General features: G+C 37.8%; 1 protein-coding gene across 4 annotated transcripts in view; it reads left to right on the top strand.

The window, feature by feature from the left end:
- The window catches only part of LOC127833702 (centromere protein I-like), a 107,607-nt gene that overhangs the window by 59,485 nt on the left and 30,537 nt on the right, over nucleotides 1-17,585 (top strand). For all 4 annotated transcript variants that reach the window (XR_008027565.1, XR_008027566.1, XM_052359119.1 and 1 more), the window contains 2 exons: nucleotides 5,667-5,803; nucleotides 13,135-13,304. Coding sequence is in view for 2 of the 4 variants with exons in the window: in XM_052359119.1 (XP_052215079.1) it covers nucleotides 5,667-5,803; nucleotides 13,135-13,304 (307 nt within the window). In the remaining 2 variants the exon portion in view is untranslated. The remainder of the gene's footprint in view (nucleotides 1-5,666; nucleotides 5,804-13,134; nucleotides 13,305-17,585) is intronic.

Genomic DNA, 17,585 nt, shown 5'->3' on the forward strand with positions numbered 1-17,585 from the left:
AGTGATTGAGAGGTTGATGATAAGTAGGATAGCCAGCACTGTGGCCAGGCTGTGTGAGGTCATATGTAGGTAAGTGATTGAGAGGTTGATGATAAGTAGGAATGCCAGCACTGTGGCCAGGCTGTGTGAGGTCATATGTAGGTAAGTGTTTGAGAGGTTGATGATAAGTAGGAATGCCAACACCGTGGCCAGGCTGTGTGAGGTCATATGTAGGTAAGTGATTGAGAGGTTGATGATAAGTAGGATAGCCAGCACTGTGGCCAGGCTGTGTGAGGTCATATGTAGGTAAGTGTTTGAGAGGTTGATGATAAGTAGGAATGCCAACACCCTGGACAGGCTGTGTGAGGTCATTTGCAGGTAAGTGTTTGAGAGGTTGATGATAAGTAGGAATGCCAACACCCTGGCCTGGTTGTGTGAGGTCATATGCAGGTAAGTGTTTGAGAGGTTGATGATAAGTAGGATAGCCAACACTGTGGCCAGGCTGTGTGAGGTCATATGTAGGTAAGTGTTTGAGAGGTTGATGATAAGTAGGAATGCCAACACTGTGGCCGGGCTGTGTGAGGTCATTTGCAGGTAAGTGTTTGAGAGGTTGATGATAAGTAGGAATGCCAACACTGTGGCCGGGCTGTGTGAGGTCATTTGCAGGTAAGTGTTTGAGAGGTTGATGATAAGTAGGAATGCCAACACCCTGGCCAGGCTGTGTGAGGTCATATGTAGGTAAGTGATTGAGAGGTTGATGATAAGTAGGATAGCCAGCACTGTGGCCAGGCTGTGTGAGGTCATTTGTAGGTAAGTGTTTGAGAGGTTGATGATAAGTAGGAATGCCAACACCGTGGCCAGACTGTGTGAGGTCATATGTAGGTAAGTGATTGAGAGGTTGATGATAAGTAGGAATGCCAACACCGTGGCCAGGCTGTGTGAGGTCATATGTAGGTAAGTGTTTGAGAGGTTGATGATAAGTAGGAATGCCAACACTGTGGCCAGACTGTGTGAGGTCATATGCAGGTAAGTGTTTGAGAGGTTGATGATAAGTAGGATAGCCAACACTGTGGCCAGGCTGTGTGAGGTCATATGCAGGTAAGTGTTTGAGAGGTTGATGATAAGTAGGATAGCCAACACTGTGGCCAGGCTGTGTGAGGTCATATGTAGGTAAGTGATTGAGAGGTTGATGATAAGTAGGAATGCCAACACCGTGACCAGGCTGTGTGAGGTCATTTGCAGGTAAGTGTTTGAGAGGTTGATGATAAGTAGGAATGCCAACACTGGGGCCAGGCTGTGTGAGGTCATTTGCATGTAAGTGTGCGTGTGTATGATTTAATGTTATTTGTACAGGGGTGTCAATTGTCCGCATTATTCGGGAAATCCGGATCAGTTTTTTTTACCATTGGATATTGGGTCCAGTAATCAGCCCAATTCCCAATGGAAAAAAGTATATATTTAAATGGGCGCTTAAAATTCCCAATCGAAGCTTTCTAAGAACAAAAACAAACAAATTTTTTTTAGATATCAATATTTTATTAATATCACATCCCTTTAAATCAACCTTAGTAAATATAATACTGAAAACACTTGTTTTCTCAATTTTTAAGCATTTTTTTTAGCAAAACAACAATGCTAATTTCCGAATTTTTGTCAAAACACCGCAAATTTTCCCCAATCCAATGGGACCCCGCCCCATTCCCAAAATTGTAAAAAAAAACACTGCAGATTTGAGCCGTCCAGGGTCCATTTTGAGATCAGTGTAAATCCGATAATGTTTTTGAGGGGGGGGGAGGGGTCGAAGGTACATAATTATTAGTTCGAGTACGCAATCATTTGAAAACAAATATTTTTAACGCTTCCTCAGCATTCTGGACCTTTGAACTTGGTACCAATTTTTCCTTGTCTTTTCTTTATTGATTTCTGATTTGTTAGCGGCTTGCACTGATATTTACAATAATTGAAAAAACCTCTACTTTCCAAAAATGGTGCAATTTTAGCAGTCTTGGCATTAATTTTTTTTAGGCACTAGCCTGGTTGGGCTACTAGCTTGAAAATTTCACTACCCCGGATCAATTTTAACTATCCGGAATTAAAAGGTATAATTCTGTTACATTTGTTATGATGTTTGTATTGAAGAAACAATAATGATTAAACAAATAAACACTTGATTCTATTTTTATTAACAGTTAATGTCTGACAAAAAATCAGTCTTGGCATTAATTTTTTTTAGGCACTAGCCCGGTTGGGCTACCAGCTTTGAAATTTCACTAGCCCGAATCAATTTTAACTAGCCCGAATTAAAAGTTATAATTCTGTTACATTTGTAACTATGTTTGTATTGATGAAACATAGAACAATAAAGATTAAACAAATAAACACTTGATTCTGTTTTTATTTACAGTTAATATCTTACAAAAAAATTAACACAAGGTCTCCTGACATCTCCATTCCATCATGGTCATTGTCTGAGTCTGCGACATCCAGGTCTGACATATCATGTATGCTCCTTAAGGTGGCCTGAAAAAAAACAATTGTATAACATGATATAATTTTCCAAACACATATCTGAATAAAGTAAATCAAATGTCAAACTAGCAATAATACCTGTGCCTAAGACGTAGCACAAGGATGCAACTTTCCTGCCCAAACTTCTGAGTATTCTTAATCTAAAACCACATTTGTAGCAGTAGTTCTATTGCCTAAGCCACATATGGTTTGTCGCCCATTTGGCAATTGTACCAGCATCTAAAATGCAGTATAATACACCATTGAATTTACTGTCAGGATTTGTTCCTCGACAGATAAACTTTATCTGTAAAAAACTAAACTTGTAAGTTAGTGCATGATATTTAATTGCATATTTTTTTACATTATGTATGACATGCACATACCAGCAAGTCAGCATTGCAGGCGCATAATCAAATTTCTCAATACTTGGAGACATCAAAACGTAGCCAAGACTGATTATTTTTCCATGACATTTGGAATTCTCATTTTGCGGTTGATGTTTGTGAGATGCGCCCTCAAAATAACACAGAAAATACATTAAAATAAATGTATTGCCGCAAGTTCTCCACCAAGTAATAATAATTGTTATAGCGTCTCACGAGATCGACTTACAACACTGTTCAATAAGCGTCTAATCAATAAGTGATCAAGGGAAATAACCAATGCAGTCTTGAATAAGAGTCTATATGAAGCTATTTCGAACTCGTTATTAAGTTCGGACACGAAAAAAGCACTCGACCCATCTGCTACCGGCTTAGAATTTTCACTCGACAGACGCAAAAATCACTCGACCCGGTCGACGGTCGAGCGGGTTACGGCCAAGACTGAAAAATTTAACACAAGGTCTTCATTCCATCATGGTAATTGTCTGAGTCACTGGCATCCAGGTCTGCATGTCAGGTATGCTCTTTAAGGTTGCCTGAAAAGACAATGAATAAAGTAAATGCAATGTCAAACTAGCAATAATACCTGTGCATAAGAAAAAGAAGAACAAGAAGGTAACTTTTCAGCCCTAACTTCTGAGTCTTCTTAACCCATTCATGCCTAGCGTCCTGAAAAAAGGACATTGCAAACAGCGTAGACCCAGATGAGACGCCGCATAATGCGGCGTCTCATCTGGGTCTGCGCTGTTTGCTTAAAGAAATTTCTGTAAGAAATATTCTAAATATAGAAATAAATATACCAGACACCCCTACTTTTGGAAATAAATTGATCCAATTTAGAAGAATGGGAGAGTCCACTGGGCATAAATGGGTTAATCTAAAACGAAATTTGCAGCAGTTATTCCAGTAAGCCACATCTGATTTGTCACCGATTGAATTTACTGTCAGGATTTGTTCCTTGACAGATAATCTTTATCTATTAAAACGATACTTGTAAGTTAGTGCATGATATTTAATTGCATGTTTTTATGTCCCCCATCACTATAGTGGGGGACATATTCTTTTTGCCCTGTCTGTTGGTTGGTCTGTTGGTTTGCCCAAACTTTAACATTTTGCCATAACTTTTGCAATATTGAAGATAGCAACTTGATATTTGGCATGCATGTGTATCTCATGGAGCTGCACATTTTGAGTGGTGAAAGGTCAAGGTTATCCTTCAAGTTCAAAGGTAAAAAAAATCAAAGCGGCGCAGAAGGGGACAGTGTTTCTGACAAACACATTTCTTGTTTTACATTACGTTTGAAATGCACACACCAGCCAGTCAGCAATGCAGGCTCATAATCAAATTCCTCAATACTTGGAGACATCAAAACAAAGTCATGACCGATTATTTTTCCATTACGGTTGGAATGTTCGTTTCGTTGGCTGTTAATATTTTTTTGTTTTCATTTTATTCTCATTTTGGGGTTGATGTTTGTGTGTTGTGCCTTTAAAAAAACTCAGAAAAGACATTTAAGTTAATTTTTTTAATTTCTCCACCGGGTAATAATAATAGTTGTTATAGCATCTCGCGAGATCAACTTACAACACTGTTTGATAAGCGGCTAATCAAGGAGTGCTCAAGGGAAATAACTGGTGCAGTTTTTAATAAGCATCTTCATGAAGTTTTTTCGAACACGAAAAAAGGCATTCGACTGATCGGGCTAGGAATTTTCACGGAAGCAAAAATCAATCGACTCGGTCGACCGTCGATTGGGTTACGTCCAAAACTGTTTTAAGAACAACTTGTTGCAAATGGCCGCCGTCTTGAAATTTTAAATTTGTGATAAGCAAAGTTAAGCACTGCAAAAGCATATTGTAAAAAATATGTTAACCAAATTATATATTGATTGCGTAATTGCTAGGTTACTGGTTACTAGTATTCATTTTCTGCAGTCAAACAATATGCATATTTTATTTAATGTGCAAAAGACATATCTTGATATGTTTTTGGACACTCATTATCGGATATGTTATGGTTTGTCGATTTTAATTTATTTTCGACCATCTTCATAATTTTATATATAATGGCGAATACAAATGCTGTGTTACGGATGGTCTGGTGTATAATATTTTGAATTGTACTCACCAGAAATTGCAAATGGAAAGATTCTTTAAAAAACAAATAAGCTAGGGCTCGGAGGCTCTGCCTTTTATACCCGTTTGGGACCTAAGGCCTTAGGCTCTCGGCTTTATTTTTTCTGGATTTCAAATTTGGGACAATTGACACCCCTGTTTGTATATATGCCCCCACCAAGTGGGATGCATTAAGTTGGAAATTCAGCAAAAAAAGGAAAAAGTGTGAACAAGCCCATTTACTTTCCTGCCAAAATTATCCTAACATTAGTTTAAACATTATGTATTTCTTTTGGCAAACACAGTGCACATCAATCATGCAGAATACCATCCTTATAAGAAAGGGATTAAAACGGAAGAAATAATTCTTATGTAGTTTCTCTCCTTGCAGTAGTATTAACGCAATAGATGGGTGTGCTTTTAGAAAGCATGTACGCTACATCTGTACATTATGTAAGTAATAGACGTATTTTCCAAATTAAAGAGGGAAGGCGTTTAAAGCAGTTTATTATCTCAATTAATGACCCAATAATTTAATCATTTTTCCTAACCACAGAGCATTATTTTGCCTGTTTGTATTCATTCTCTTTTCGAACGTATGACCATTGTTTCTCTCCAGAAAATTGTCAATTTTTCAAATTATGAACAAGTTCCTTTACAATTCTATGAATGTTTCAGATACAAGGAGAGTTTCAGCTCCATAAAAAGCAAGAAGTTGATGGGTCCAGAAGAGCTGCCAATGATTCGTAATTGCAATCAGATCATCAGAGACATGTGCAACTGTGTTTGGCGCCTGAAAGCTTACACGACGGATGGTGTGTACCTTTCACTAGTAATCGAACATCGCTCTGGGAAAACTGGGATTAATGAATGTTCATTAAGTGTCATCTCAGATAAGCCTGTGCACAAGCTACAACACTTCCTGCTTTATTGAAACTTTATTTAAGGGATGTCTCTTCTAAACTTAAATTTAGTGTAGGTGGAAAAAAAATCCCAGATAAGCCTGTGCCGACTGCAGTTTTATTTATTGGACGACACTTGAGGTACATGCATTGAGCCCAATTTTTCCAGAGCTTCAGGGCTTTTTTTCCTTCTGTGATCATGGCCGTTTTTCACAATTTTGGGAAATTTGTGACTAAAATTTTCACAATTTCAAGAAATTTGAGACTCAAATTTTCACAATTTCAAGAAGTTTACGACTCCAATTTTTCACAATTTTAGAAATTTCGCGACTCATTTGTTCATAATTTTGAACAGTTCGCTACTCATTTCTTTCCAAAATGTGGGGCCAAGGCCGCTTCACAAAAAAAAGAAAAAAGCCCTGAGATTTGCTTAATTCTCCGAACTCTCAGTGCCATTTCAATTTGCTGAAATGTCATTGCAATTGACCAGGAAGTTCCTTAAGTAAATCTTAATTTACAAATATTTCTAACTTGTGAATACTTCATTTGCACCATTTTCTTGAACGTCGGACCCAGTTCATAAAATTTCCAAGGAAAATCTATTTTTGCAGAAGCTGCTAACTTTTAATAGAAAAACATTTCTCTGTCCTTGCAGTTCTTTGACAAGTATATAACAGCCCAGAAATTTGTTGATAACGATGTTTGTTTTATAAGTTTCAGGTTTTTTTTTCCTTCTTTGGGACCCGCCGAAAATCGGCCCTTTCCCCTCGGACTTTTTTCCCCTCAGCTGGTAAATTTTCCCCTAGATTTCATTTTCCCCGTCCAAAAAAAAAAAAAAAAGATTTTTTTTTTTAAATTTTTTTTTTACCTTTTTATATATAAGTTAACCTGATCCACTGTAGAAACTAGAAAAATATTGCATAATTAAATTATCTGTTGCCTTGAATTTGTTTAAAAAACAGTAAAATATGTTAAATTGATTATTTTAGACTTTCCTTATTTTCCCCAAAATCCGGCTTTACGCAGATTTTTTCCCCCCAAAATTCAACGTTTTGCGCGATTTTTTTCCCCTCAAAAAAGGCTAGGCCCTTTCCCCAAAATCAGATAAAAAACCCTGAGTTTACCATAAAACGTGTTGTTAATGTCACATGGCTTTCAAAAAAAACAACAACTATGTTTGTACTTTAGAGACCAACATTACTGACACTTTTGAACATATTTTTTTTTAATCGCATACATTTCTTTTGCTTTCGGCAGCCCCATTTTCAGAAATATCTATTGCATGTTTCTTAAAGTCTCAATTTAAATTCACTTGTTGATTGGCTGTTATAATTAAATGAGTCGCATTATGAGAAAACTGGGCATAATGCATGTGCGTAAAGTGTCGTCCCAGATTAGCCTGCGCAGTCTGCTGTAACTTGATTTTCGGTAAGGAGGGACTAACTTGAAACTAAAAACACCATAAAAGCAGAAAGTGTCGTCCCTGATTAGCCTGTGCAAACTGCACAGGCTAATCTGGAATGACACTTTACGCACATGCATTATGCCCAGTTTTCTCAGAACGCGACTCAAATAAGAAACAGTGCCTGATGCAGGTACATGTTCAGCGGATGCAAGTTCAATAGAATTACCCAAGTAATACAAAAAATAAAAGGTATCCACCACAGTGTTTATTTTCACCATTTTGCAAATGGGACCAGGTCCCTTTGTATTGGGAAAATTTGCTGCATTTTGACTAAAATTGGGAAAGTAGTGTTGCTAAAAAATGATTCAAAATAATTTGTTGAGCAAACTTACTCCACATTCCTCAGTCATTTAAAGGGACTTTTTCACAGATTTTTGGCATGTTTTGAAGTTTTCATTGAATGCTTTAAATTGATATATGTAAAACTTGGAACTAAATAGTTCCAGTAAAAAAACAAGAATTGAATTAAAGAAAGAAAAAATACTTATTTTCAACTGGGCTCGAACCACTGACCCTTTGAGTAATAGTCTAACTCTTAAACCACTCGGCCATCCGTGCTCATGTACTAAGTTGGGTATTTAATACTTGATGTAAGCAATTCTTGCAGTTTCACAATATATAACGATAACAACAGAACTCTCCAAATTATTCAGTTGTTTCAATTTTGTAATGCTTTATAATTTTCAGGTTTTGAATACACAAATGATGCATATAATGGATATTTTAGAGAATGGTAAATGTTCAGTATTACTGTTTCCACGCAAATATCATAACTACAATGAAAATTTGCGAATCTGAAACATTTTTTTGTCAATTTTGTCAATTTACCAAAACGTGAAAAGGTCCCTTTAAGCCAAAATTTAATGTTATATGATGACAACGTTCATCCCTACTGCTAATTTATTTCTGTGTTATTTACCCATAAACATAGCTGTCAAAGAAATGTGGCTGTTTTAGTCTTGTTTGTGACAAAGATTTATTATCAGGTTTGCCGTTGTTTTTATGCCTCCTTTCGAAAAAAAGGGGGCATATAGTGATTGGACTGTCCGTCCATCTGTCTGTCTGTCCGTCTGTCTTTCCGTCACACTTTGTGTTTAGGTTTCGAAAAATGCTCATAACTTCTATGTCCCTTGAGATATAAGCTTCATATTTGGTATGCATGTGTATATGGACGAGGCCTTTCCATACACACACAAAATTTTACCCCTGTGACCTTGACCTTGAACTTACTTAGGGTCCGCGTTTAGGTTTCAGGGCTTTTTAGCTCACCTGAGCGATAGCTTGGGGTGAGCTATTGTGATCACTCAGCGTCCGTCGTCCGTCCGTCCGTAAACAATTTGTAAACATCTTCTTCTACTAAACCATTGAGCCTATTTCAACTAAATTTCATGTGGAGCATCCCTAGGTCATGGGACAAAAGAATTGTTAAAAAAAATTGATCACATGACCAAGATGGCCGCCATGACCATATAAGGTAAAAACCTTAAAAAATCTTGTCAGAAACCGCTCATCAGATTTTCAAAACATTTCACAGGGATGACCTTTGAAGGCTCCTCTGAAAAAGTTGTTCAAAGAAATTTGATTCGTCAAAAAACATGGCCGCAGGAGCTCGTTGAACTTTGCATGTTTATTCGTTTTTGCCTATTTTGTAAAAACTTTCAAAAATCTTCCACATTTTTTGTCAGATCCTTTCCAAATTTGCACAGTGTCTTTATATCAATGAGGACACGAACCCTACAAAAAATGAGCATTATTGGTCCATGAAGTACAGAATTACCTCCCCTTGAATTGAGAAAATGGTGTTTATGCAATAAAGTCCAAATTTTTCATCCAATTCTTTCCAAACTTGTAAGGATTAAGCATGGTTCAAACAAGGGAAACAACTACGGTTTATGCATGTTCTTTTTATTACAGATTTGCCTCCCTTTAATTCATTCAAAATCTCATTTTACAGCAGAGATTCCAAATCTGACCTGTAAATGAGCCCCATATTTACTGCCAGTGCTAGGTTACCTTTTCCCATTTGATCATTCTTAAGTATTGGTCTTGTAATGCTGCTACTGCTTCTGCTACTGCTACTGCTACTACTACTACTACTACTACTACTACTACTACTACTACTACTACTACTACTACTACAACTACTACTACTACTTCTACTACTACTACTTCTACTACTACTACCACTACTACTACTACTACTACTACTACTACTACTACTACTACTACTACTACTACTACTACTTCTACTACTACTACTAGTACTACTACTACTAGTACCACTACTACTACCACCACCACCACCACCACCACCATTACTACTTCTACTACTACTGCCACTACTACTACTACTTTTACCACTACTACTACTACTACTTCTACTACTACTACTACCACTACTGCTACTACTACTACTACTACTTCTACTACTACTACTACTACTACTACTTCTACTACTACTACTACTACTACTACTACTACTACTACTACTACTACTACTACTATTACTACTACTACTACTACTACTACTACTACTACTACTACTACTACACCACCACCACCATCACCATTCACAGTGACAAAAAACGTATTCACACAATGGCTGCTACTACAACTTATAGCCCATATAGGGGGGCATGCATGTTTTACAAACAGCCCTTGTTTCTATGGGATTTTAACCACAACTGTTCATGTTTATCTCCGACACATATTTTTAGGTCACCTGTCATGAAGTGACACGGTGAGCTTATGTGATTGTGTGATGTCCTGCGTCCGTTGTGCGTGCCTGCGTGTGTCCGTGCGTCCGTCCGTCAACAATTTGTTTGTGTAGACAGTAGAGGTCACAGTTTGCATCCAATCTTGATGAAATTTGGTCAAAATGTTTATCTAGATGAAATCTGGTTTGGGATTGTATTTGGGTCATCTGGGGTCAAAAACAAGGTCACTAGGTCAAATAATAGAACAACCTTCTGTAGACAATAGAGGTCACAGTTTTCATCCAATCTTTATGAAATTTGGTCAGAATGTTTATCTTGATGAAATCTGGGTTGGGATTTTATTTGGGTCATCTGGGGTCAAAAACTAGGTCACTAGGTCAAATAATAGAAAAACCTTGTGTAGACATTAGAGATCACAGTTTTCATCCAACCTTTATGAAATTTGGTCAGATTTCTTGATGAAATCTGGGTGGGATTGTATTTGGGTCATCTGGGGTAAAAATCTAGGTCAAATAAATAGAAAAACCTTGGTGTTGACAATAGAGGTCACAGTTTTTATCCAATATTTATGAACTGTGGTCAGAATGTTTATCTTGATGAAATCTGGATTGGGATTGTATTTGGGTCATCTAGAGTCAGGAACTAGGTCACTAGGTCAAATCATAGAAAAACATTGTGTAGACAATAGAGGTCATAGTTTTCATCTGATCTTAATGAGTCAAGGTGAGCGATTCAGGGCCATCATGGCCCTCTTGTTTTCCTTCTTTGGGACCCGCCGAAAATCGGCCCTTTCCCCTCAGATTTTTTTTCCCCTCAGCAGGTAAATTTTCCCCCAGACTTCATTTTTTTCCCCTAAAAAAAATATAAAAAAATTCTTTTTTAAACTTTAAATACATAAGTTAACCTGATCCAGTGTAGAAAATATAACATATTGCATAATTAAATTATCTGTTGCCTTGATTTTGTTTTAAAAACAGCAAAATATAATGAATTGATTATTTAAGACTTTCCTTATTTTCCCCAAAATCCGGCGTTTCGCGTGATTTTTTCCCCCAAAATCCGGCATTTTTTTCCCCTCAAAAAAGGCCAGGCCCTTTCCCCAAAATCAGATAAAAACCCCTGGGTTTTGAAATCTGCGTTTAGGTTTCGAAAAATGCTCATAGCTTCTATGTCCCTTGAGATATAACCTTCATATTTGGTATGCATGTGTATATGGACGCGGCCTTTCCATACACAATAATTGTTTACCCCTGTGACCTTGACCTGGAACTTAGGGTCCGCGTTTAGGTTTCGAAATCTGCGTTAATGTTTAGAAAAATGCTCATAATGTCTATGTCCCTTGTGATATAACCTTTATATTTGGTATGCATGTGTATATGGACAAGGCCTTTCCATACACACACAAAATTTTAACCCCTGTGACCTTGACCTTGAACTTAGGGTCCGTGTTTAGGTTTCGAAATCTGCGTTTAGGTTTCGAAAAATGCTCATAACTTCTATGTCCCTTGAGATATAACCTTCATATTTGGTATGCATGTGTATATGGACGAGGCCTTTCCATACGCACAAATTTTTTACCCCTGTGACCTTGACCTTGAACTTAGGGTCCGCGTTTCGGTTTCGAAATCTGCGTTTAGGTTTCGAAAAATGCTCATACCTTCTATGTCCCTTGAGATATAACCTTCATATTTGGTATGCATGTGTATACGGACAAGGCCTTTCCATACGCACACAAATTTTGACCCCTGTGACCTTGACCTTGAACTTAGGGTCCGCGTTTAGGTTTCGAAATCTGTGTTTAGGTTTTGAAAAAAGCTCATAACTTCTATCAAGCGTTTATAGGGGGCATAAGTCATCCTATGGTGACAGCTCTTGTTGTTTTTCAGGACATTTCTTAAATCTGTCTTTTAAAGCAAATACATGTATGATTTAAAGGTGGATACCTGTTTAAGCTGTTTGAAATTGTCCATGTGCAACTGTCAACTTGTGCAATAGATTGAATATGACCTCAATCCTTCCAACCATGTTGACCCTTTCCTGTTCAGAAGCAAATTTGGTACGGCTATATGCAACCACCATACAACAAAAACAGCCTGCGAGTTTAACTCGCAGTCTGTTCAGGTATTATGCTGTTTGCTGCTCATAAGTACCATAGAGTTGGAAATTAAACCTTTAAAACTTGCATTTATTAACACAGGTCTTAAATGTAACAGGGGTGTCAATTCAGATTTGAGCCGTCCAGGGTCGATTTTGAGATGAATGTAAATCTAATGAGTTTGTTTAAGGGGGGGTGGGGGTTTAGGGACAAATTCTCCTGAGTGGGCGATCATTTGAAAACGAATATTGTTTAAGCCTCGTCAGCTTTCCCGACATTTGCTCTTGGTAGTGATTTCGCCTGGTCTTTTATTTATTTATTTCTGATTGGTAAGCGGTTGGCACTGACATGAGCAGTAACTTACAAAACCTACTTTCCGAAAACCGTGCAATTTTAGGAATGTTGCAAATGTCTGCCATCTTAAAATTTTAAATATCTATTTGCAAAGTAAAGCATTGCCATATCATATTTTAAAACAATATGTCAACCAAATTATATATTGATTGCGTATTTGCTTGGTTACCGACTACTGGTTTTCATTTTCTGCAGTCAAACGATATGCACATTTTATTTCATGTGCAAAAGACGTATCTCGACATGTTTTCAGACAGTCGTTAGGATACGGTATGGTTTGTCAATTTTAATTTATTTTCAACATTCTTTATAACAATTGTATAGAATGACAAATACACATGCGGTGTTACAGATGGTCTGGTTGATAATATTTCACATTGTACTCACCAGAAATTGCTGTTAGAAAGACTATATAAAAAGAACAATAAGCTAGGGCTCGGTGAGCTGTGCCCTCTATTCCTTTTATCCTTACGGCCCCAGACTCTCGGCTTAATTTTCCGGATTTAAAATTTAGGACAATTGACACCCCTGTATAATTAGATTTTCTTAGGTACTGCATCGAAATGCGTATCTGAGCTGTAAAGTGTTAATACGAAAGGGTCACTGCTTTCAGACAAGCTGTCTGTATTCTACTGCAACCCTGCGGACATTGACTCTAAGCTAGAGGACAAGGAAATGGCGGAGAGCCTGTCTGTGGTCCGACACCCCGCCCTGCTGCCGTTCACAGTGAAGTACTCACAAAATATCCTACAGGACTCCTTCCTGGATCTGAAGGAACTCAAGGTGGGGCGAATTTCTCTTGCCTGGCCCCATATTTGTGAAATGTTCTTAAGTTTGTTTTAACAACAACAGCTTAAGCCTGCCTTTCTTTCATATTGCAACAAAGGTGCAAAAATGTAATTGAGGGATGCACTTTGGAATATTGGGCATGATTCATGTGCAATCTCCTTTCTTTCATATTGCAACAAATGTGCAAAATTAGTATTTTAAAAATGTCCCAAGCTTCAAATGTCAATTATATATATTATAAACAAAACAGATACTAGTTTGTACAATTCCATCAACTTAATAGTATATCAATAAATCAGCTACTAAAGTCAGTTTTGAGGTGGGCTGTTGACCAAATAGTGTTAGTTTTACTACTCAAATAGTGTTAGTTTTACTACTCAACCAATATGTTGGTGTCTGAAAAAATGTAATTGAGGGATGCACTTTGGACTATTGGGCATAATGCAAGTGCATTAAGCGTTGTCCCAGAATAGCCTCTGCAGTCAGCACAGGCTTATCAGGGACGACACTTTACACCTAAACTGAATTTTTGCTTAGAAGAGACTTACTTTGAAAAAAAAATCATTGAAGCTGAAAGTGTTGTTGTCCGCTACCGGTGAAACCGGATTGGACTTATGGTTTGCGCTCTGTGTGGTCCGCTATCGGTGAAACTGGATTGGGTTTATGGTTTGCGCTCTGTGTGGTCCGCTATCGGTGAAACTGGATTAGACTTATGGTTTGCGCTCTGTGTGGTCCGCTATCGGTGAAACTGGATTGGACTTATGGTTTACGCTCTGTGTGTCAGTCAGTCAGTATGTCCGTCACACTTTTCTGGATCCTGCGATAACTTAAAGAGTTCTTCATATTTTTTCATGAAACTTGAAACATTGTTAGATGGTAATATGGAGATTATGCAAGTCATGTCAATTTGTTCCTACGTCGAAAATTCTGGTTGCTATGGCAACAAATACATTTAAAAAAATCTGATAATGGTGGAGTTTCATTGGTAGGGGACCATATTGCTTGACAATAGTCTTGTTTCTTATAAGTCTGTGCAGATTGCCCAGGCTAATCAGGGATGACACTACGCACATACATTAAGTCCACTTTTTCCTGAATGCAGTGCAAAAATTCTTAAATCTGTTGAATCAAAGTCAGCTTTTGCCTCCTTTCTTTCATATTGCAAATGTGCAAAATTGTAATTATCCCCTGCCATAGGCAGAGGGATATTGTTTTGGCGTTGTCCCGCTTTCCGTCTGTCCGTCCGGCACTTTTGTGTCTGGAACCATATCTTGGAAGTGCTTTGGCAGATTTCATTGAAACTTGGTATGAGTATATATATGGATAAGAGGATGATGCACGCCAAATGGCATTGTACACCATCTGTTAATAACGGAGTTATGGCCCTTTGTATCTTTAAAAAATGCTTTTTTAGTGTCAAATATAACACTTTAAAAGTCCAGAAGCATATTAGCGGTGGATATCAATTCAACGAACTTGCCTTGCTTTTAAAATGTTGCAAGCTTCAAATGTCAATTATATATATCATAAACATTACAGATACTAGTTTGTACAATTTCATCAACTTAATAGTATACTAATAAATCAGATACTTAGGTCAGTTTTGAGATGGGCTATTCACCAAATAGTGTTAGTTTTACTACTCAACCAATATATTGGTGTCTGCATTTGTGTAACTACTGACCAATATGTTGGTGTCTGCGTTCGCATAACTACTCACCAGTATATTGGTGTCTGCTTTTTTGTGTAACTACTCACCAATATGTTGGTGTCTGCGTTTGTGTAACTACTCACCAATATGTTGGTGTATGCGTTTGTGTAACTACTGACCAATATGTTGGTGTCTGCGTTTGTGTAACTACTCACCAATATGGCAGTGTCTGCATTTGTGTAACTACTCACCAATATGTTGGTGTCTGGGTTTGTGTAACTACTCACCAATATGTTGGTGTCTGGGTTTGCATAACTACTCACCAGTATGTTGGTGTTTGCGTTTGCTTAACTACTCACCAATATGTTGGTGTCTGTGTTTGTGTAACTACTCACCAATATTTTTGTGTCTGCATTTGTGTAACTACTCATCAATATGTTGGTGTCTGCGTTTGTGTAACTTCTCACCAATATGTTGGTGTCTGGGTTTGTGTAACTACTCACCAATATGTTGGTGTCTGCGTTTGTGTGTAAATACTCACCAATATGTTGGTGTCTGCGTTTGCAATACTTCTCACCAGTATGTTGGTGTCTGCGTTTGTGTAACTACTCACCAGTATGTTGGTGTCTGCGTTTGCATAACTACTCACCAGTATGTTGGTGTTTGCGTTTGCATAACTACTGACCAGTATGTTGGTGTTTGCGTAACTACACACCAATGTTGGTGTCGGTGTGTGCATAACTACTCACCAATATGGTGACGTCTGCGTTTGCGCTATGTTCTGGTTAAGGTACGTGTGCATCTCCATCTTAATGTTTGTACTTAAAATTCAATTGAAACTTCACTCATAAGTTCAGGCTCATTGTGTGTGGTCACTGACCAAGTTCAATAATTCTCACCTGCAGAAGCAGAATTTCAACCCTTTTTGTGCTTTGAAAACTGGTTAAGCTTTAAAAGCAACATCTAAAAAAAAAACTGTCTACTCTAGGTCTCAATTGAAACTGCAAACACTTGTTTAGGGTCATTGTTTGAGGTCACTTACCAAGTTCCATTACTCTTACCTGTGATTATGCAGAATGTTTTCTCCTTTGTGTGTTTAAAAGATTGGTTAAAGTTAATTTGCAGCCTTTCCATATCACTTCCTATTACAGGTATTCCATTGAAACATTGTTTGGGGTCATTCTGTGAGGTCACTGACCAAGTTCCATTACTCTGGCCTGCACAAGGCTGATAAAAGCCCCTTTTTGTACTAGGGGCCCAGAGTGGTCAAGACAATTCTGACTAACTTTTGCATGCAGCCCATCCATATCTCTACATCCTCTTAAGGCTAATGAAATACAACTTTGCATATTCGTGTCTTTATGAACATACACTGTCCAAGGCCCACTGTGAATGAACTTTAAGCAAGTTTATTTTCCCTTTTGTACTTAAAAAGATATTGTTAAAGTTTTCATTGGTGACGAAATTCAGGTCAAGGTTTGCATTCAACACGTACAAAGTTGGTAAGTTCTACAAATATTAAACTTAAACTTCACACACGTGTTCATTGTGTGAGGTAACACCGTAACAGACCAGTGTCCATAACTTGCCAGCAATTTATCAGATTAAAGCCCCTTTTTGTGGTTGGGAAATTGGTTAAGACAAACATGAAGCATCTCCATGTTTCTAGTGCAGGACTGGAACTTCACAAATGTGGTCTGTGTCTTTGTGCAAGGTCAGTAACTGAGTTGCATAAAGCTGGCCTGCAATTTTTCAGGATAAAGCCCCTTTTTATGCCCCTGGATTAAATGATCGGGGGTATATTGTTTTTGGCCTGTCTGTCTGTCAGTCAGTCAGTCATTCATTCATTCATTGTGTGTGTCCCAAAACTTTAACCTTGGTCATAACTTTTGCAATATTGAAGATAGCAGCTTAAAATTTGGTATGCATGCTGTCTCATGGAGCTGCACATTTTGAGTGGTGAAAGGTCAAGTTAAATCTGCAGCATCTCAATATCACTGTTTTTAGCTCACCTGATTGCTCAGGTGAGCTTTTCTGACCGGTCTTTGTCCTTCGTATGTCTGTCCGTAAACATTTGCTCGTAAACACTCTAGAGGCCACATTTCTTGTCCCATCTTCATGAAACTTGGTCAAAAGCTTTGCCCCAATAAAATCTCGGCTGAGTTCGAAACTGGGTTGTGCCTGGTCAAAAACTAGGTCACTAGGTAAAAAAAAGAGAAAAATCTTGTAAACACTGTAGAAGTCACATTTTATGTTCAATCTTCATGTTACTTTGTCAAAATGTTTGTCTTAATGATATCTTGATTGAGTTCAAAAGTGGTTCCTGTGTGTTGAAAAACATGGCCGCCAGTGGGCGGGGCAGTTTTCCTTATTTGGCTATAGAGAAACCTTGTTAACACTCTAGAAGTCTTAATTTTTGCCCGATCATCATAAAAGTTGGTCAAAACATTGGTTTTATTGATTTCTTGGACGAGATTGGTGAAAAAACATGGCCGCCAGGGGGCGGGGCAGTTTTCTCTATATTTATATAGTGAAAACATGGGAACACTCTAGAAGTCACATTTTTGGTCCAATGTTTAGGAAATGGTCCGAAATCGGTAAAAAAGCATGGCTGCTGGGGGGGG

Source organism: Dreissena polymorpha, chromosome 6, assembly GCF_020536995.1.
Source record: "Dreissena polymorpha isolate Duluth1 chromosome 6, UMN_Dpol_1.0, whole genome shotgun sequence".
In the NCBI taxonomy this organism is placed as follows: Eukaryota; Metazoa; Mollusca; class Bivalvia; order Myida; family Dreissenidae; genus Dreissena; species Dreissena polymorpha.